Raw genomic sequence first — 21664 nt, 5'->3', positions numbered from 1 at the left:
TGTCCAATCGGAATGGATCCATTTACATATGCCTATGCAGGAGCCCAAGCCAATGGTGAACGTTCCATCGTGTGATGTCACAATGCCCAATGCTCAAAGACATCGTTGCCATAGAGAGGGAGTACAGAGAAGGTTCACCAGACTGATTCCTGTTATGTCAGAACTTTCATATGAAGAAAGACTGGATAGACTCGCCTTGTAATCGCTAGATTTTAGAAGATTGAGGGGGTATCTTATAGAGACGTTTAAAATTCTTAAGGGGTTGGACAGGCTAGATGCAGGAAGATTGTTCCGGATGTTGGGGAAGACCAGAACAAGGGGTCAAAGTTTAAGGATAAGGGGGAACGCTGAATCGCCGACATCTTTTCCATTTTGGTAGAGATTTCTCTTTTCTTTCTAAGTATCCGTTCCTCATTACATTTCGACGTGTTTAAGTGTACGTTTTTAATCAAATCCTAACCCCCCCCCCCCCCCAATATTTCAAAACTAAACTGGCTTCACACCCACAGAACCTTCACCAGCACCAGCCCCTGCTGAGCGTTCCATCGTGTGATGTCACAATGCCCAATCTTCACATATGTCCAATCGGAATGGATTCATTTACATATGCCTATGCAGGAGCCCCAGCCAATGGTGAACGTTCAAACGTGTGATGTCACAATGCCCAGTGCTCATAGACATCGTTGCCATAGTGACAGTACAGAGAGTCAGATGTGGGCCGAGGAGCCTTCAAGACAACATGAGATGTTCCCATATTGTGTGAAAATATTTACGTCATTCACCCCTGAACCTCGATAAGAACACCACCTGCACATCTTAATTAAATTAGAGAAAAACGGAAAAGAGGTCGGGCATTTACACTTTTAAGGCTCTGTGTGTGTCGAAGCTTCGTGTGTGTGATGCCACACCGCTAACCCCCCCACCACCCCCCCCACGCGTTGCCGAGACGGACCCGACTTCGACGACTTCAAGATACGATATTTTAAGACGGCAGGGACCCGACTTCGACGACCAAATCTCCCCTGGGGGCTACAGGTAGGGAACGGTCTTTATGCACTTTTCCAACTCTGTGTGTGGGGGTGGTTAGTGTGTGTGAGGCGCCCGCCCCCCACCCCCCCCCCCAGTGGGGGCTACGGGTAGGGAACGGCTGCGTTGGGGGATCAGACCCAACGGGTTTGCCATTGGTCGTCGTGTTTAAGTGCACGTTTTTAATCAAATCCTAACCCACCCCCCCCCCCCCCCCCCCCCAATATTTCACAACTAAACTGGCTTCTCACCCATAGAAGCAGCACCAGCCCCAGCCCCTGGTGAACGTTCCATCGTGTGATGTCACAATGCCCAATGTTCAAATACATCGTTGCCATAGAGGGAGTACAGAGAAGGTTCACCAGACTGATTCCTGGGATGTCAGGACTTTCATATGACGAAAGACTGGATAGACTCGGCTTGTACATGCTAGAATTTAAAAGATTGAGGGGGTATCTTATAGAAACTTACAAAATTCTTAAGGGGTTGGACAGGCTAGATGCAGGAAGATTGTTCCAGATGTTGGGGAAGTCCAGAACAAGGGGTCACAGTTTAAGGATAAGGGGTAAATCTTTTAGAACCGAGATGAGAAAAACATTTTTAACACAGAGAGTGGTGAATCTCTGGAATTCACTGGCACAGAAGGTAGTTGAGGCCTGTTCATTGGCTGTATTTAAGAGGGAGTTAGATGTGGTCCTTGTGGCTAAAGGGATCAGGGGGTATGGAGAGAAGGCAGGTACAGGATACTGAGTTGGATGATCAGCCACGATCATATTGAATGGTGGTGCAGGCTCGAAGGGCCGAATGGCCTACTCCTGCACTTAATTTCAATGGTTCTATGTTTCCCTCTCCGAAACCCCTCTCCCACCCATCCCTCTCTCCCCCACCCCCCTTCCCTCTCTACGCCACCCCCTTCCTCCTACCCCTCTGTCCCTCTTCCATCACTCCCCCTACCCCTCTCCACCTCCCTCTCCACTCTTTCCCCTCTCTCCCCCACCCCTCTCCCCCTCCCTCCCTCCTTCCCTACCTCCCCATCCTCCCCCTCCACCACATCTATCTCCCCATCCCCCTCTCTCACCCCCTACCCCGCTCTCCTTTCCCTCCCAAATCTGTCCCATTTCCTCCACCTCCTCTCCCCTCCCTCCCCTCTTCACATCCCCCCTCCCTCCCCCCACCTGTGTGTTTGGGGGTTGGTTAATATGAGTTTGATGCCGCAGCCCCCCCTCCCCCCCCCCCCCTGCAAAACGCCGTTGGGGAAACAGACCCAACGGGTCTGCACTTGGTCTAGTATGCCTTAAAAGCATCCCAGACTACACCATTGGATATTTCTTCAGTGGAATTTGTTAAGAAGAAAAAAGCAATCTGATCTTTAATAAAATTAATAAAATTTAGATCATGAAGCAAAGTAGCATTAAATCGCCATTGTTTAGCAATAAACTTGGAATCAGGTAGTTTGATTGATAGTTTCAATGGTGCATGATCAGAAATAGCAATTGCAGCATACTCACAATTCAGATTCAGATTCAGATTCAGATTCAACTTTAATTGTCATTGTCAGTGTACAGTACAGAGACAACGAAATGCAGTTAGCATCTCCCTGGAAGAGCGACATAGAATATGATTTCAATAAATAAATCTATTTACATGCATACAGTCATAGTGTTTTTCCTGTGGGAGGAGTGTCCGGGGGGGGGGGGGGTGATTGGCAGTCACCGAGGTACATTGTTGAGTAGTGTGACAGCCGCAGGGAAGAAGCTGTTCCTGGACCTGCTGGTCCGGCAACGGAGAGACCTGTAGCGCCTCCCGGATGGTAGGAGGGTAAACAGTCCATGGTTGGGGTGAGAGCAGTCCTTGGCGATGCTGAGCTCCCTTCGCAGACAACGCTTGTTTTGGACAGACTCAATGGAGGGGAGCGAGGAACCGGTGATGCGTTGGGCAATTTTCACCACCCTCTGTAGTGCTTTCCGGTCGGAGACAGAGCAGTTGCCATACCATACTGTGATACAGTTGGTAAGGATGCTCTCGATGGTGCAGCGGTAGAAGTTCACCAGAATCTGAGGAGACAGATGGACCTTCTTCAGTCTCCTCAGGAAGAAGAGACGCTGGTGAGCCTTCTTGACCAAAGTTGAGGTATTGTGGGTCCAAGAGAGGTCATCGGAGATGTTGTCCCCCAGGAACCTGAAGCTGGAAACACGTTCCACCTCCGTCCCGTTGATGTGGATGGGGGTATGCGTGCCGCCCCTAGACTTCCTGAAGTCTACAATGAGCTCCTTGGTCTTCTTGGAGTTAAGGACCAGGTTGTTGTCAGCGCACCATGCTGCTAGGAGCTGGACCTCCTCCCTATAGGCCGACTCATCGTTGTTGCTGATGAGGCCAATCACCGTTGTATCATCTGCATACTTGATGATGGTGTTAGTACCATGTACAGGTGTGCAGTCGTAGGTGAAGAGGGAGTAGAGGAGGGGGCTCAGCACACAGCCCTATGGAACGCTGGTGTTCAGGGTGAGGGATGAAACTAGCCGAGAATCTATTATAATGTAGTCAATCCTAGAGTAACTATGATATACATGAGTGAAAAAAGAAAATTATTTGTCATTTGTGTGTAAGAATCTCCAGACTTCTAACATTCCAGAGTCAAAAAAAAGAATTGATAAAACTAGCTGATTTATTTGGAAGCACATGATCAGATGCAGATCTGTCCATCGAGGGGTTCAAACAACAGTTAAAATCGCCACCCATTATTGAAAAGTGTTCATTTAACACTTAACAAGTGTTCATTAAACAATTAACTGTTTAAAAAACTCAGGGTGATCAATATTTGGTGCATAAACATTCATCATAGCAACTTTTTGGTTATGAAGAACACCAGTAATCACCAAAAATCTACCATATGGATCAGAAATTGTTTCATAATGAACAAACGGAATTGAGGAGTCAATAAAAATAGAGACTCCTTTCACCTTAGCCTGTGAATTTGAATGAAACTGCTGTCCTCTCCAAAACTTGAAAAATCGTTGATTGTCATCTTGCCTTACATGAGTTTCCTGAACAAAAATAATCTGAGCATTTAGTCTACGAAGAACTTAAAACATTTTTTTCCTCTTAATGGGATGGTTCAAACCATTCACATTCCATGAAAGGAAGTTAATAACTTTTTCCATATTGTTTGTAAAAATCATGTGGAATGTAAAGGGTTAATTTCTTAAAGCGTAATAGTTCATGATACTGGAGGAAGAAAAATCTAGGGCGGAGCCAGAAGTGACAACATTTCAGACATTTTTGTAGTTCAGATTCTGCACAGATGAAAAAAGCTAAGCTAAAAGCAAAAGACTTAGAGTAACTAAGTTACTCCCCCCCCCCACCCATGCAAAGCCCGAAACTGACCAGTAGACAGTCAGTACGCTACCTAATCCCTTCCCTACCCCCATCTCTCCTAACGACAGCACCCAACGTAAAAATAAAGCATATTTGCCACTCAATAGCCAAAACAAAATTAATGTTATGGTTAAAAAAAAGTACATGTTGGCAGTGGAACACAAGAGCTACTTCATATTATTTATCCAAGGTCAAAATATGAAAAACAAGAACTGCATTCACTTAATTTGTCTAAAAACAGGGGATAAAAAAAATTCCTTCAATTTAAAAATTAGAAAAACTAACAAATAAAATCTTACAAATTAATATATATAATACCATTACATTAAATTAACAGTATATTAGAGAAGGTAAACATTGTTGTTTGATAGCATCATACTAAAATTCTAAAAAGTAAATTAAAAAAAGAAAAACAACTCATCCAGTTAAATTCTTAATCATTACAAATCGATATATTGTCAAAATAGGAAAAGTAAATCTCCAATTATAACTTAATCAGCTATCAATTACTCCCAGTCGCAACTTCACCCTCATAAGCCTCCAGAAAGCAGGAAGCGTCTTGAGGATTGTTAAAAAATCGAATGTTACCATTAAAGAGTCATATACGCAGTCTACCTGGATAAAGTAAGGCTGGGCGCAACTTTTTCTTAAACAACTCAGACATTACATTATGGAAAGACTTTCTTATTTCCAAAAGCTCATAACTATAATCAGGAACAAACCGAAACTTGCATCCTTCATATTCAACCACGCCAACTTTTTTGCTGCCTGGAGAATATTCTCCTTCATTTGCAAGAAGTGAAACCGAACAATCAAATGTCTCGGTTTATGTTGGGGACCAGATTTCTTCCCAATCCTGTGTGCGTTATCCAAAAATGGAAGATATTCATTGTACTCATGTTGAAAGTCTCCTTTATCGTTTTGGAAGCATATTTTATAACATTATCTCCTTGACCTTCCGGAAAACCAACAATTTGCAAATTCAGTTGACGGCTTCTGTTTTCCAGATCCATATTTTTAATCTTGTATTGCAGGAGTGCCAGAGTATTTTCATTCATTCTCCATTCCAGTTTTTCAATCTTCAAATCTCTCTCCTGGCCCAGGGTTCGCAAGTTATCAATTTGTTCCTTCTGTTCACGAGATTCATCTTGTAACATAATCAGCTTGTCTTGAACTTCCTTCAATTTACTCGAAATTCCTTTCACCATTTCTTCCAAACTGCAAAATCTTGTTTTCATTTCATTTTTCAGTTCATCGGTCATTTTCGATAATGCTACTAAGATACTAGAGTCAGAAGCTGTGCCTTTCCCACGTTCCTTCCTTGGGGAAGCTCCTTTCCCTCTTGTCTCCATCCTTTACACGGTCAAAGCATATAAAAGTATTATCAACACTTTAAGAAAAGTTAGACCGTGCCTTGAAGTCAAGTAATGACAAGTAACATTGAAAGAGTGGTAAGTAAAAGTTAAAAGTTAAGGGAGCAAACAAATTTGCAACCTGGTGGCATGCCGCCACTAGGAGAGTCCCCCTCTTTCTTCTTAATGGTGCCCTGAAATGGAGGGACTATGTATAAACACTGCTGTAATTTCTACATGGTGAAACCAAAATGTATAAAAATACCCTTTAATAAAATCTGACAATGTGCACTTTAACCACATGTGATTTTTTCTATTACAAATCTCAAAAAGTGAAATATTTTTATAGGCAATTGATTCATTGAAGGTGGATTGGGCTGGGTAACAAACTAAAGTTTGCTTGAACCATTGTTTGCCGGACCTATAAAATTGAAGCAATATCTCATATTAACTTTCTTCTACCTCTTTTACAGTCTTGTGTATCCGTGGAAGGCCATCACTATTTCAAAGCAAAAACAGAGTTCTCCAGTCTTTCCTCATTGCTCACATCTCTGACATTGTGGTTCAGCATCATGGCTTTTCTATGTTGCTTCCACTGCTTAAATGTTCATTCACAATCAGAAGTGGAAGCAATCTTATAGATGCTGTCCAACTGGAGTGCTATAATGTTTGATCACTGTTACCTTTTCTGATTTATATTCTGTTGGTTTGGCTGTGTTCTTCAACATCCTGATGCTTTATTGATTGGGGCTGTAAATTGGTCGGAGTTTTTTTATTGCTGACTTTGCTAATACTTTAAGGTTTATTTCCGCTCCTTCTTTTGTTATTTTAATGACATATATAAAATACACCTACCTATCATCAATTTTTCCTTCCTACGTATGAATGAGGTACTTTGCTGGGATTTCTATTTCAGTTAAATTGGACGAGGCAGTTCATAAATAAGAAATAGAATGAAACCAATTAATTGAGTGGGCAAGGCAATGGCAACTGATAAGTATTAGACTTTTACATACTTAAGGGCCTGTCCCACTTGGCGATTTTTTCGGCGACTGCCAGCATCATTGACTGACGTGTCAGGTCACCGAAAAGTCGAGGTGTGGGTGCGGTGGTGACACGGCATGATGACGATGTGTCCTCAAGTGTCTCAACATTTCTTGTGTTGCCACTGGATTTTGAAATGTTCAAAATCTTTCGAAGACCCTGATACGTCAATCAATGATGCCGGCAGTCGCCGAAAAAATCGGCAAGTGGGACAGGCCCTTTACTCTAATGCTTGTTTGTTAATTCATACTGTTTACTCTTTTTGTTATCAATTCCAATTTTTTTCCATTCTTCATTGCTTTTGAATGTTTTTAATAGCCTTTTGTGTAATATTTCATCAAAAGCATCATGAACTTAATATTCAGTCCCCTGAACTTGTTATCTCCTTAAAGAATTAAAGGAGGTAAGTTAGACATGGTGTTCTCCTCAAAGTAGATTAATATTCCTTAAAATATATTAAAGTTTGCTTAGTTGTACAATTTGTTTTTTGGATTTTTTTTTATTTTAGCCATCTCCCTTTCCATTCTTAATCACCTCCAAGATCCACTGAAAACTATAATAATCACTGCCTCATTTTTCTCCCCCATTGCCCATTATTGCAGTCTGGAAAATGTATTTCTGTATATTGAATTGATTACTTGGTTCATCTTCGAAACAGAAAATAGGTGCAGGAGGAGGCCATTTGGCCCTTCGAGCCAGCACCGCCATTCATTGTGATCATGGCTGATCATCCCCTATCAATAACCCGTGCCTGCCTTCTCCGCATATCCCTTGATTCCACTAGCCCGTAGAGCTCTATCTAACTCTCTCTTAAATCTATCCTGTGACTTGGCCTCCACTGCCCTCTGTGGCAGGGAATTCCACAAATTCACAACTCTCTGGGTGAAAACGTTTTTCTTCTCACCTCCGCCTTAAATGGCTTCCCCTTTATACTAAGACTGTGGCCCCTGGTTCTGGACTTGCCCAACATTGGGAACATTTTTCCTGCGTCTAGCTTGTCCAGTCCTTTTATAATTTTATATGTTTCTATAAGATCCCCCCTCATTCCGAAAAGGACCCGTTCACTCCTACTCTTTGCTTCCTGTCTGCCAACCAATTTTCTATCCATGTCAACACCCTGCCCCCAATACCATGTGCTCCAATTTTAGTCATCAGTCTCCCGTGCGGGACCTTATCAAAGGCTTTCTGAAAGTCTAGATACACTACATCCACTGGCACCCCTTCATCCATTTTACTTGTCACATCCTCAAAAAATTCCAGAAGATTAATCAAGCATGATTTCCCTTTCATAAATCCATGTTGACTTGGACTAATCCTTTAACTGCTATCCAAATGCCCCATTATTACCTCTTTAATAATTGGCTCCAGCATCTCTCCCACCACCGAAGTCAGGCTAACTGGTCTGTAATTCCCCGTTTTCTCTCTCGCTCCTTTCTTGAAAAGTGGGATAACATTATCTATCCTCCAATCCACAGGAACTGATCCTGAATCTATTGAACATTGGAAAATGACCACAATGCATCCACTGTTTCTAGAGCCACCTCTCTGAGGACCCTGGGATGCAGACCATCAGGCCCAGGGGATTTATCATCCTTCAGTCACATTAGCCTACCCAATACTATTTCTCGCCTAATGAAAATTTCTTTCAGTCCCTCTACCCCCTTAGATCCTCTGTCCTCCAGTACATCTGGGAGATTGTTTGTGTCTTCCTTAGTGAAGACAGATCCGAAGTACCTATTCAACTCTTCTGCCATTTCCTTGTTACCCATAATAATTTCACCCGTGTCTGCCTTCAAGGGACCCACATTTGACTTTGCTTCTCTTTTTCCCTTGTTTATTTGCTACTCTTTTTATCTTGTTTCTGTCCTTGTGAATGCTTATCAAAATAGTTATGTTAGAATATTTTATGGAGCTTTGTGCTCAAAGAATGTTGGAAATACTAAAATCAAAACCAAAAAATGTTAGAAATAATCAGCATCTTGGAAAAACTTGTGAATGATCAGTTGAGAAGAGGAGTAGCATGGGAGATTTGAAATGTAGCCGTTAGTATCCAAGAGAGACTGCGGCTACTGGTGTTTAAAAAGAGCTCAGGCACTAACGGAGGAGCCTATTGAGACTGGTCGTGTTGGGAGATGTTATGTGTTGAGGTGCAAATGCTTTGTTGAGGGAAAGTATTGAGGTTTTGACATAAAACTTTGGCGAGGAGGCTGAATGGAGGGTGATGGAAAGAAGGTATGGTCATTTATTTTTGTGTAACTCTTCATTGGTCTTAGTACAGTTGAGATTGTAGTTATGGTACTGGGTAAGCTCCTCCAGCAGATTGTTAGTGAGGCTGCACCTGTATTCAGTTTTGTTCACCCACTATAGGAAAGATGCCATATTCCTATGCAGCAAATATTTATAAGGAAGTTGCCAGGTCTTGAAGGCCTGAGCTACACGGAGATGTTAGATGATTTTATAGATGTATGTAAAATCATGAGGGGAATAGATAGAGTGAAATCACAGTCTTTTTCCCAGGTAAGGCATCGGTCTCATGTGAGAGGGAGAAGAGTTAAGAGAAACCTCAGGGGCAACTTAGTGACATAGAAAGTTGTGGGTATATGGAACGAGCTGCCAGTGAAAGTAAGGCAAGTACAATGATAATATTCAAAAACATTTCCAGTCTGAATAAGTGTCCCGATCCGAAACGTCTCCCATCCATATCTTCCAGAAATGCTGCTTGACCCACAGTGTTACTCCAGCATTTTGGGTTCTACATTTAAAACATTATTGGACATAAATAAATAAGAAAGGTTTTGAGGAGCATGGGCCTGACACAGGTAATAGGGTTAGCTCAGATGAGGCATCTTGATTGGTATGAAAGAGTTGTGCCAAAGTGCCTGCTTCCATACTGTTTGACTCTATGACTCTATCTTGATGCATCTGTGGGAAGTCTTTCATCAGAGCTGGGAAGAAGGGAAAATACGTTTGTCCATATGCAAAGAGGATGGCAACAAGGAATGTCTCCGAGAGGGTAAACTGGGCTGACCATGAAATAAGCTGTATAGAAGGTTACCTGGGCAATGAATAAATTAGAGCAGTTCGGGAGTGAGGACATGGACAAAAGAACATAGATAAAATAAACCAATAGACCAATTATTTATAAATATTTAAGTTTATAAATGGAAGATAGCAATAAAATAATTTAGCTCATCACTAACTTTTGTTGAATGATGATATTGCCATTTTAATGGTTGCGGCCACGTCTCTAGAATTATTTAAAAAAATACAGTCTATGGGGCTTGTTTGGAGCCAACAACAATTGGGCACTAGCTTGCCCATTTGAGACTTTCTTAAATTCCCTAATTTTTCCTGGATTTTTGTAATTAATCCCAGCAGATTGATTCCCCTTGCCAGTCTAAATGATTCCAGTGGGAGCTCAGTTGTTATTCTTGTCCTCTGTAGAACACCTGAGATCTTCAGTATTTGAGGCCAGTGCATGCCTTTTTGGAGTTCAACACTGCAGCTGCCACCCTCCTCACCTTCTCATAGTTACTGGCAGAAATGACAATACAACAATGTTATTTATAGGGATCATCATCAATTTACAGTTTAATTGCTGATGGAATTCAAATGGCTGTTAATTAAATTCCACAAGTGTTTGGTGCTTACCATTGTTGTTTCAGTTTCTATGTATGCACAGGAGGTAGCTAGTTACGTGCTAAAGGAATTTTTTGTGACTGAGATTTCAACAATGAGTTTTAGGTGTCCCTCTCCACACTATGACTGAAGAATGAAGATAATTAGATAGAGAGAAAAAAAGGGGAATAAGGGAGCTCACGGCAGAACTACTTTTCTAAGGTGACAATAATAATAATAATAATATATTTTATTGTCATTGCACATAAGTGCAACGAGATTTGGTATGCAGCTTCCATCCGATGTCATAACTTAAATAACTAATACAATTTAGATTTAGATACCCCGAGAACATGGTTTGTAAAAAGAACATTAAAACAGTAAAACGGTCAAAACAGTCAAAACAGACTAAAGTGCAGATGTGTCTGTGCGACGTGACCATCCGAGGGAGACAGTCCATGGGGGTGGGGGGCACTCAGCAGGGCCGGTTCAGAGCCACTATAGCTCTGGGATTGAAGCTGTTCCTGAGTCTGGAGGTGTGAGCGTAGAAGGCCTTGTAACGTCTGTGGAGGGAAGTAGTTCGAACAGTCCATTGCAAGGGTGTGAGGAGTCTTTATGGGTGCTGATGGCCTTCCTGAGGCACCGTGTGTGGTAGATGCCCTCCAAGGCTGGTAGCGGTGTCCCAATAATCTTCTGCGCTCTGTGGACGACGCGCTGAAGAGCTCTCCTCTCCACCTCCGTGCAGCTGAGATACCACACAGAGATGCCATACGTTAGCATGCTCTCTGTGGTGCAGCGGTAGAAGGTTGTCAGCAGAACAGTCGTTGCAATTTCTTTTTTTTTTTTCTTTTTATTTATATAGCACATTTTTAGTCAACTTGCATTGACCCCAAAGTGCGTCACATAATTACATCCACACACACAGGCAAAGGTGGGTGAAGTGTCTTGCCCAAGGACACACACAGGCAAAGGTGGGTGAAGTGTCTTGCCCAAGGACACAACGACAGTATGCACTCCAAGCGGGATTCGAACCAGCTACCTTCCGGTTGCCAGCCGAACACTTAGCCCATTGTGCCATCTGTCGTCCGAAAGGGCTAATGAGGTGACAATGAAAATATTTATGCATTTGGCTTTTCCCAGGCAAAACGAAAAGTTGTTCATAAAACTTACAAATTGCCTTCCAATGTTCCAAAAAAGACGCCTCGTGAAATTTCTTATGGTGTTTTCAAAGACCAGCAAACAGGGAATACTGCACCAGGATTTCAGGATTCATTAAGCTGTAAAAGCAGGATTCGTTAAGCTGTAAAACCATTGGTTGCATTCATGTCACTTTCTGAGCCTATCGAATCAACTAAGTTCCAAGAGCAGAAAATGATTCCTCCCCCACGATGACAATGGGCAATAAATGTATTGACCAATATCTGACTTTCTGGCAGAAGTCATCATGATGGCTTTGTTTAAGCCAGTAGATCAAATGAATTTGTACTGAGTAGCCAAAGCCATGACAACAAAGCTAATGACTCCAGTATGCAAAGGAAATCACATTTGCAAAATAAAACACATTGAAACAACATTGTGTGGATCCCTCTGGAGAAACTTACAGAGTGGATTTACATTTTTGTGATAGCTGGGTGCATGGACCAATATCCTACCATCAACTTTAAATAATAGTTATCCACTGGAAAACTTTCAGAAAACAAGCATAAGCTAAAGATGGCTGCAATACATGCCTGGCAGAGCATCACCAGAGAAGACACCCAGCAACTGGTGATGTCCATGAATCGCAGACTTCAAGCAGTCATTGCATGCAAAGGATATGCAACAAAATACTAAACATGACTACTTTCATTTACATGACATTGCTGTGCCCCAAACATTATAGTGCCCTGAAATGGGGGGACTATGTATAAACACTGCTGTAATTTCTACATGGTGAAACCAAAATGTATAAAAATGGTCTTTATTAAAATCGGACAATGTGCACTTTAACCATGTGATTTTTTCTATTACAAATCTCAAATTGTGGAGTACAGAGGTAAATAAATAAATGGTGGGTCTTTGTCCCAAACATTATGGAGGGCACTGTGTGTGTTTGCATGCAATATTGATATTTCACCCTCCTTTAACAATTAATATCTGATTTCCTTTATAGATTTAACTGAGTGAACCGTCACCCTAACAAACAACAAAATTGGGGAGGTGGGGAGGTAGGTGGGTGTTTTGGTGAAAGGGCTAATGCTGATTTTTCTACTTATTATGCAGTAATACTCTGCTGAGAAGAATGCTTTTGGAGTCTGAAGAAGGGTCTCGACCCGAAACGTCGCTTATTCCTTCTCTCCATAGATGCTGCCTCACCCGCTGAGTTCCTCCAGCATGTTTGTCTACCTTATGCTTTTATCTCTATTCATTTATCGTATGTTAACTTCAAAAGAAAATCCTGCTCCTAGTTAGTAGAAGTTAGTTTGGTAGGTGAATATGTCAGCAACATTTTGGACTAGACACAGATTATCTGAATTTCATAATTGGCATTATTATTCTGCTCAATTAATCACATAAAATAAAAATAATAAGAAACTGAGAAAACCATGAAACAATATAAGAAAGCAAGAAGGAAATATGAGGTGAATGAGAGGGGCAGCACAGCACAGCTGGTAGAGCTACGGCCTCACTGTGCCAGAGACCAGGGTTCCATTCTAATGTCAGATCCTGTCTGTGGTGTTTGCACCCTGTGAATGCATGGCTTTCCTCCGAGTGCTCCGGATTCTTCACATATCCCAAAGACGTGCGGTTCTATATGGTAATTGGCCTCTGTAAATTACCCACAGTATGCTGGAAGTGGATGCGAAAGTGAATCACAGAAGTAGTCTGAACAAGTGGATCCTGGATCCTGCCTACTGATTTTTTTATGATTCCCCCCCCCTCCTCACCCTGGAGAGAGCTCTGTGCATAAATGCAGTTTTCTTCCTCAATAGTGAGCTGCAAAAGAGCTTTATTTTTTTATTTAGAGTGGCAGTTGCTGAGACATATACAGGAGGCAGAAAGCGTTACAGATACGAGCTTCTGGGAAGTGGTCACATCAACTCCGAGAATGAGGCCATTCAGCTCATCAAGTCTCAAAAGCAATCCCGAAAGGATAGATTCTAGTTAACACGAGGAACTCTATTCTTCCATGGATCCACATGGTAGATCACCACAACAGGTAAGCGCTGATAGACTGGGAGTCACACAAATACCAGAATTGTTGTGGAGAATTTAAACAAAATAACCCTCTGTGCATAACAATCCGAACACAATGTAATACACCAATGATCTGCTGATGCATAAAATTCCCCCCGATTTTGATATTTAAGTCCACCTGAACCAAACATCACCCATTCCCTTCTCTTTAAACTTAAACAATATAAATTCCTGATCAGTTGTGACATGAGGACTGCTCTATCTGAATCATTGGTAAAAACAAAACAGTAAATTGTACATTTTTTGACGGCAATAATGTAAGGACAAGAGAAAGGAACCAAATATTTCATCCAATCGAAAAACTGGTGCAATTACTTTTATATGAATAATGTCCTTCTATATTGGAAATATATTTTCTTCCTTTTTGCAGGATAACAGTACACCAGAGGAGCATGCACTCTATGTCTGGGATCACTTCATCTCCAGATCTTCTGCCAAGAATGTGGTATTTGTTGCCCACAGTTACGGTGGCCTGGTGTTTTTGGAATTAGTAAGTACTTTTTCTTCTTTATTAATCGTTTTTTTTTGTTCACTGCACATTTCAGACATCATAAGCATAATGATCTTCGAGCATATTTAAACAATTTTCTTGATATCTATGTATAGCCATTTCATTCTAAATCTGTATTCATTTGTTTTCTAATCAACAAATCACATGAACAAATGGGTGTATATTTGGATTATTTTGAATAGTTGATTAGTAAATGTTACAATTTAATGTGTAGCATGACATCAGGTTGGGTTAAGTGAACATGACTCAGCAATTTTTGCATGATGTTATTAGTCCATTTAGGAAACCAGTCACCAGTACTTAATTGAAATAGTGACTCCTTTGAACAATCACTAACAGTTTAATAGACATTTTGAAGCAGTTGCACTTCTGTCAATGACAATAAACGATTATAATGGTTGCAGTTACAGATTAAACCATAAATGTGGCAGGATAAGATCATTGAGAACAATGCCTCAATGATAAAATTACCATTTCAAAAATGGATTTTTCATAGAAAATGTATTTGCCACATGTTTTGATGTTGTTTGTTGTTTTGTTAAAAAAGACTACCTTATCATTTGGAACTTTTTTGGTTTCCTTTACATTTCTTCCCTCTTACTTTAAATCAATTCCTTTTAGTTATTGATTAACTGAAATGTGAACAAAAGAAAAAAGCCATCTGTCTATACGTGCGACTTGCAAGGTGATACAAGTAGGGATGTTAAACCAGGGTAGAGAATAAAAATTGCATGGCAGGACCTTGGGGAGTATTGAAGAACAGCATTCAGTTATCCTATCTTTCTATTTCTTTATTCACTGGTATGTGGCACAGTAAGCAATTTTGAGATTATAACCCTAGATGTCCTGCCCTTCAACTTTCTTCCTAACTCTCTAAATTATTTTCAAGACTTTGTATAACTTCTTACCTATGTAGTTAGTACCAACATGGACTATGACCTATAGCTACCAACCCTCTTCTTTCAGAATGTTCTGCACTCGAGACGTCCTTGATTCTCGCATCATGAAGGCAACACATTACCCTGTCGGCTCGCTCACAGCCACAAAAGTTCCTGTGTGTTCCCCTGATTATTGTTCCTCTGCCACTACTGCCTACCAAACCTTGTCCTTCCCTACTGCACAACAGAGCCAGTCATGGTGCCACTGATTTGGCTTCTACTGCTATTTCCTGAGAGGCTATTCTCCCCCCATCCTCTACCTTGTCAGTTTCCAACATGGAATACCTGTTAGAAAGATAAAGGGATTAGCCACAGGGCACTCGTGAGCTAACTGGCTGCCCCTTGTCTCGTCTCGCACCCACTATATGTTTGAACCTTTGATGTGACCACTTCCCAGAAGCTCGTATCTGTAACGCTTTCTGCCTCCTGTATATGTCTCAGCAACTGCCACTCCAACTGATCAATAGGGTCTCAGAGGTGCTACAGCTGGACACAATTCCTATCAACGTAGTAGTCAGGGACACTTGACTTCTCCCTCATCTCCCACATTTTACACGAGGAACAAACCACTCCACTAACTGCCATTTCTTCCCCTCGAGTTACTACTAGTTTTAAAAAGAAAAGGAAGGACCTTACATTGACTTCCATATTACCACTCAGCCCTCCTGCCGAAGGCTCCCTTTACTATATTTAGGCCTTAGGCTCAGCACTCTGACCACAAAACATCCTTTTGCAGTCTTTATCTAACTATTTTTATCCTAGTCTAATCTTAAAGGTTAAGTTAGCACAATTGTTTGAAATAAAATGAAGAATCCTTTCTTTAATCTTAACAAATCAAGATGATATTTAATCTGTTTGCAATACTGTTTGCAAACTTGTGAAGCACAGTTCACGGGTGGTAGCATATTAATTTGTTTCAGGCAGATTAAATTCACTTTTGATTTTTTGCTAAATATATGATACACAAGGGAACAAATTCAAAGGAAAAGTTGTGGAAGTTTGTTCACATGATAGTACCATGTAAACATTTAAGAAAGGAAAGAAAATCAGAATTGACATAAGTTTATATTTAATTTCGATGCCAAGGAGTGTAAAATTTCAAATGAAATATAACCTATATTTATTCTCTGGCATAATATGTTATTTCATGTGAAAAGAAACAAATTAGATGTTTGGCAAGAAGTAACATTTATGTTGTTTGGACTTAGCAATATCATTATCAGGCAGTGAATTGGAAAACATATTGTAGTTTTGGTAGGGAGACTAAGATGATTGACCTTTAGTCAGTGAAGTATTGGTGTTGCCAATGGATATGGTAAATTATGTTTGTTCTGAAACTAAACAATTACAAAGTCTTGCCACCTAAAGACTAAAAGAAGGGCAGTGGATGACCAGTATGACATCCCTTGTGTCTGTGTCTCTTGTCACACTGGTGGATATTTTCTTCACTTTTGTTCTTCACTATAATGCATCCAGATGTCTCAAAGCAAAGCTTGACATTTGACCTTGGGGCTATAGGGTGAAAGTCCCCTGAGCCTGTGAATTTATCCCAAAGCAGGGCTAAAATATTCCACATGACATCTTGGTCTTGGGTTGAGAAGTAGCCAGTAAATACAAACTTATAAGAATTTTTTTTTCGGGAAAAGAGGGTGGTAGGAAGAATGAGTTCTCAAGACTTCTTGCACTGCAGGAACTGAATGCATGAATGGCATGACATAATACATCCACGGGCACATCTAATATTTGTCACAAAGAAACTTTAACAAAAAAGCTGACATTGATGTATTATTATGACTTCACATTAATGGGGTCCACAATTAATCATTTTAGAACAGCATATCTCATTCCCTTCACTACATACTCTGTAAATCATTGGGGTTTTTTCAGTACACATATGTTCTGATCTGTTATATCAATTGCAAGTTTTTTATAACTTAAAAATAAACTTTATATTCCATATGTACCGAGAAACCAGGTTTTAAAATAATTGTCAAAATGTTGGAAATAATTAAACATTTTTGTATTTTTCTTTATAATTGTCAGTAACATTTTAATCTTTGATAATACATACATTTGTGTTATTGCAGATGTATTGTATTGATTTGCAAAATCATCAGAAATGTATAATTTAATCAGTAGTAGACGAATGACATTGTAAGGAGAAATGACTTCCTGTCTAATTGACTTGTAGGCCTTGTGTATATTTTGGAAAATTACATTGTTGGCCTGTATACAAAATACCTTTTTTTGCAAACGTCAATGGTTTGGCACCTGGCTCACTCAACAGTGTTTTGCATGCTCCCAGGGTCCTGTTTCTTGCATTCCTTTGAAACTCACTGAGCCCTTTTCTGTGTCCCCTTTAAATTTACTGTTCACTGGAACTGTTATTATAATACATGTAGTTTCTAAAAGAAATTGTGAATTAAATGTGTTGGTGGATTAATTGTCTCCCATATCTGTTAGCGGTATTGATATTCATGAAGGAAAGCTGTGCTATACGTGAACATAAATATGTCTACATTCCAATGGTGCTCTGTTAGTCGAAGGTCCTTTATACTCGATGGCCTCTCCTGAAATCCACAGGTGATTCAGATATTTGATGTTTTCATTTACTTTATTATTGTCACGTGCAATGAGGTACAATGAAAAGCTTTTTTGTTGCAAGCTATCCAGACACCGAAAATACCACGATTACAATCAAGCCGTCCTACACTGTACAAATACAGGGTAACGTGTATAGCATTTATTGCATGATAAGTCCAGTAAAATCCAATTAAAGATAGTTCAAAGGTCTCCAATGAGGCAGATGAGAGGTCAGGACCATTCTCTAGTTGGTGGGAGGACGGTTCAGTAGCATGATATCAGCTGGGATGAAACTGTACCTGAGAAAGTTTCCGACCCGAAACGTCACCTATCCTTTACTTCAGAGATGCTGCCTAATCCGCTGAGTTACTCCAACATTTTGTGTCTATCCTGAAACTCGAGATATGTGTTTTCACACTTCTGTACCTCCTCCCTGATGGGAGAGCGGAGAAGAGGGACCGGGGTGAGACTGGTCCTTGATTATGCTCGTGGCCTTGAAGTGTAGATGGAATCAATGGAAGAGACGTTGGTTTGTGTGATGGTCTAGGCTAAGTCCGCAGCTCTTTGCAATTTCTTCCCCCTTCACCTTAAAGCTATGTCCTCTAGTTCTCAATTCCCCTACTTTGGGCCAAAGAATCTTTGCATTTAACTGATCTATTCCTCTCATGATTTTGTACACCTCTATAAGATCACCCCTCATCCTCCTGCGCTCCATGAATGAAGTCCTAGCCTGCTCAACCTTTTCCTACAGCTCAGGCCCACAAGTCCAGGCATCATCCTCGTAAATCTTCTCTGCAACCTTTCCACCTTGAAAATGCATTTCATCTAGTGGCAACAATTGTTTGTGATAAACCACAGAGAAACAAATCCGGAACGACTTCTCCTTGGAATGGATCAAAATCACAAAATCTTCTTCTTGCATATGGCACGCACAGCCTAAAGTTGTAGGACAACTTGTTCTATTTGATCTTATTTGATTGTGCACACCAGGTTGATTGCATTAGTTGAAACAGGGCGGACCACGTGAAGATTACAATCTCCCACCCCATTGCTTTAGTTAAACCAATCAATTGAATAATCTCACCAGGGCACTGTACAACTGCAGAAGGACCTCTTTGCTCCTATACACAATTCCTCCCGTTATGAAGGCCGTTAGCTTTGAATATATCTATTTGTGAACAATTAAAGATTCATATTCTGAAATTGCATTGAGTAGCATATATCATACTTTCCTAATATTGCTCCTGCCAGTAGTCAGACTATAATACCTATTCCAAACAAGGTAGCAAAACTTAATTCTATCATTATAAAGAATACAAACATGGTTTCATCCGTGTTTTGGCAGTGCAAAGCCCTATATGAGTTGAAGGGAAAGTTGTCAGAACTCAATTATAATATATTGTATAGCTAAGCATATAGGAAAAGCAAAATCTTGAAGCATTTTGAATATGCAACATTACTTCTGTTTCTCATTATATCAAATGCTTCAATCTAATATAAATGACAAACTGACAATTACACTGATCAGAACCAGTCACAGAAGTTCAGATTTTGTGGATTTTAGCAAAAAATTGAATTTCCAATGCTCTTAAGTTTGTTCATGGCCTTTTGAGTGGCAATTACAATAATTAGAGATTGCTCCTCAAGGATGCTATGATATTTATGAACAAAACAAATTGTGTTCATCCGATCAGATTTAAGAATCCTCATTGGGGTATTTGGTAGAGTGCGGTGGGGGTGGAGTAATGTGGGTTTAGGGTTAAATTCAAAGGTGCCAAAATCAAGTACAAGAATTACAATGTGCAGTTCCAGTGATCAGCTATTCTTTGGTTGGATACATCAGCAAAAGATCAAAATTGTATCAAAATGACACATAGCATACAATAACGAAAGCCAATTACTTAGTCTGTTTTTAATCATAGTCATAGAGTGATACAGTGTGGAAACAGGCCCTTCGGCTCAACTTGCCCACACCAGCCAACAATGTCCCAGCTACACTAGTCCCACTTGCCTGCACTTGGTCCATATCCCTCCAAACCTGTCCTATCCATGTACCTATCTAACTGTTTCTTAAACGATGGGTTAGTCCCAACCTCAACTACCTCCTCTGGCAGCTTGTACCATACACCCACCACCCTTTGTGTGAAAAAGTCACCCCTCGGATTCCTATTAAATCTTTTCCCCTTCACCTTGAACCTATGTCCCCTGGTTCTCGATTCCCCTACACTGGGCAAGAGACTCTGTGCATCTACCCGATCTATTTCTCTCATGATTTTGTACACCTCTATAAGACCCCCCTCATTCTCCTGTGCTCCATGGAATAGAGACCCAGCCTACTCAACCTCTCCCAATAGCTCACACCCTCTAGTCCTGGCAACATCCTCGTAAATCTTTTCTGAACCCTTTCAAGCTTGACAATATCTTTTGTTTAACATGGTGCCCAAAACTGAGCACAATATTCTAAATGCGGTCTCATCAACGTCTTATACAACTGCAACATGACCTCCCAACTTCTTTACTCAATACTTTGACTGATGAAGGCCAGTGCCAAAAGCCTTTTTGACCACCTTATCTACCTGCGACTCGACCTTCAATGAACCATGCACCTGTGCTAGATCCCTCTCCTCTACAACACTACCCAGAGGCCTACCATTTATTGTGCGGGTCCTGCCCTAGTTCGACGTTCCAAAATGCAAAACCTCACACTTCTCTGTATTGAATTCCATCAACCATTCCTCTGCCCACCTGGCCAATCTATCCAGATCCTGCTGCAATCTTTCACAACCATCTTCAGTATCTACAAAACCACTCACTTTTGTATCATCAGCAAACTTGCTAATCTTGCCCTGTATGTTCTCATCCAAATCATTGATGTAGATGACAAACAGTAATGGCCCCACCACCGTACCCTGAGGCACACCACTAGTCACAGGCCTCCAGTCTGAGAAGCAACCTTCCACCATCACCCTCTGCTTCCTTCCACGGAGCCAATTCGCAATCCATTCAGCTATCTCTCCTTGGATCCAATGTGATCTAACCTTCCAGAGCAGCCTACCATGCGGAACCTTGTCGAATGCCTTACTGAAATCCATGTACAATACAATACAATACAAATTTATTTGTCACATGCACCAACTAAGGTACAGTGAAATGAATTTGCCATGCAGCGATACAATTGAAAAAAGAAAACACAATACACAATAGAATTTAATATAAACATCCACCACAGCATTCTTCACTGTGGTGGAAGGCAACAAAGTTCAGTCAGTCCTCCTCCTTGGTACACAACATCTACAGCTCTGCCCTCGTCGACCTTTTTGGTCACATCTTCAAAAAATCAATCAGATTTGTGAGACACGACTTCTTACGTACAAAACTATGCTGACTATCCCTAATCAGCCCTTACCCGTCCAAAACCCGTATTAATCTATCCCTCAGAATACTCACTAGTAAATTTCCAACTGCAGATGTTAATCTCACCAGCCTACAGTTCCTAGCATGTTCCCTGCAGCCATTTCTTGAAAAGAGCACAACATCAGATGGATGCAATATGAAAATAATTGTTTAGTTTGCCAATAAAACCTTATTACAGCTATTTTTTTCCACAAATATTTTAAGTTTAAATTTGCTCCAGTGCATGGAATTTCTCTTGATATCGTTGGATTTAAGATATAAGATTTAAGCTATATTTTGCTAGATTTGACTAAGATTTAAGATATAAGATTTAAGCTATATTTAAGAGGGAGTTAGATGTGGCCCTTGTGGCTAAAGGGATCAGGGGGTATGGAGAGAAGGCAGGTACAGGATACTGAGTTGGATGATCAGCCATGATCATATTGAATGGCGGTGCAGGCTCAAAGGGCCGAATGGCGTACTGCTGCATCTATTTTCTATGTTTCTATGATTTTTACATTCAACAATGTCATTTGGTTAGAATGTCCAGTACATAAAGCCAGAATCTTTGAAAGATTTATTTCCAA

The 21664-nt window shown here is 40.7% G+C and overlaps 1 protein-coding gene across 1 annotated transcript in view; it reads left to right on the top strand.

Moving 5' to 3' along the window:
* The window catches only part of fam172a (family with sequence similarity 172 member A), a 476702-nt gene that overhangs the window by 246504 nt on the left and 208534 nt on the right, over positions 1 to 21664 (top strand). Inside the window, exon 8 of the mRNA XM_033017286.1 lies at positions 14023 to 14142. Coding sequence (XP_032873177.1) covers positions 14023 to 14142 — 120 coding nt within the window. The remainder of the gene's footprint in view (positions 1 to 14022; positions 14143 to 21664) is intronic.

This window comes from Amblyraja radiata, chromosome 3 (genome assembly GCF_010909765.2).
Source record: "Amblyraja radiata isolate CabotCenter1 chromosome 3, sAmbRad1.1.pri, whole genome shotgun sequence".
Taxonomy (NCBI): Eukaryota; Metazoa; Chordata; class Chondrichthyes; order Rajiformes; family Rajidae; genus Amblyraja; species Amblyraja radiata.
This window is presented reverse-complemented; position numbering and strand designations above follow the sequence as displayed.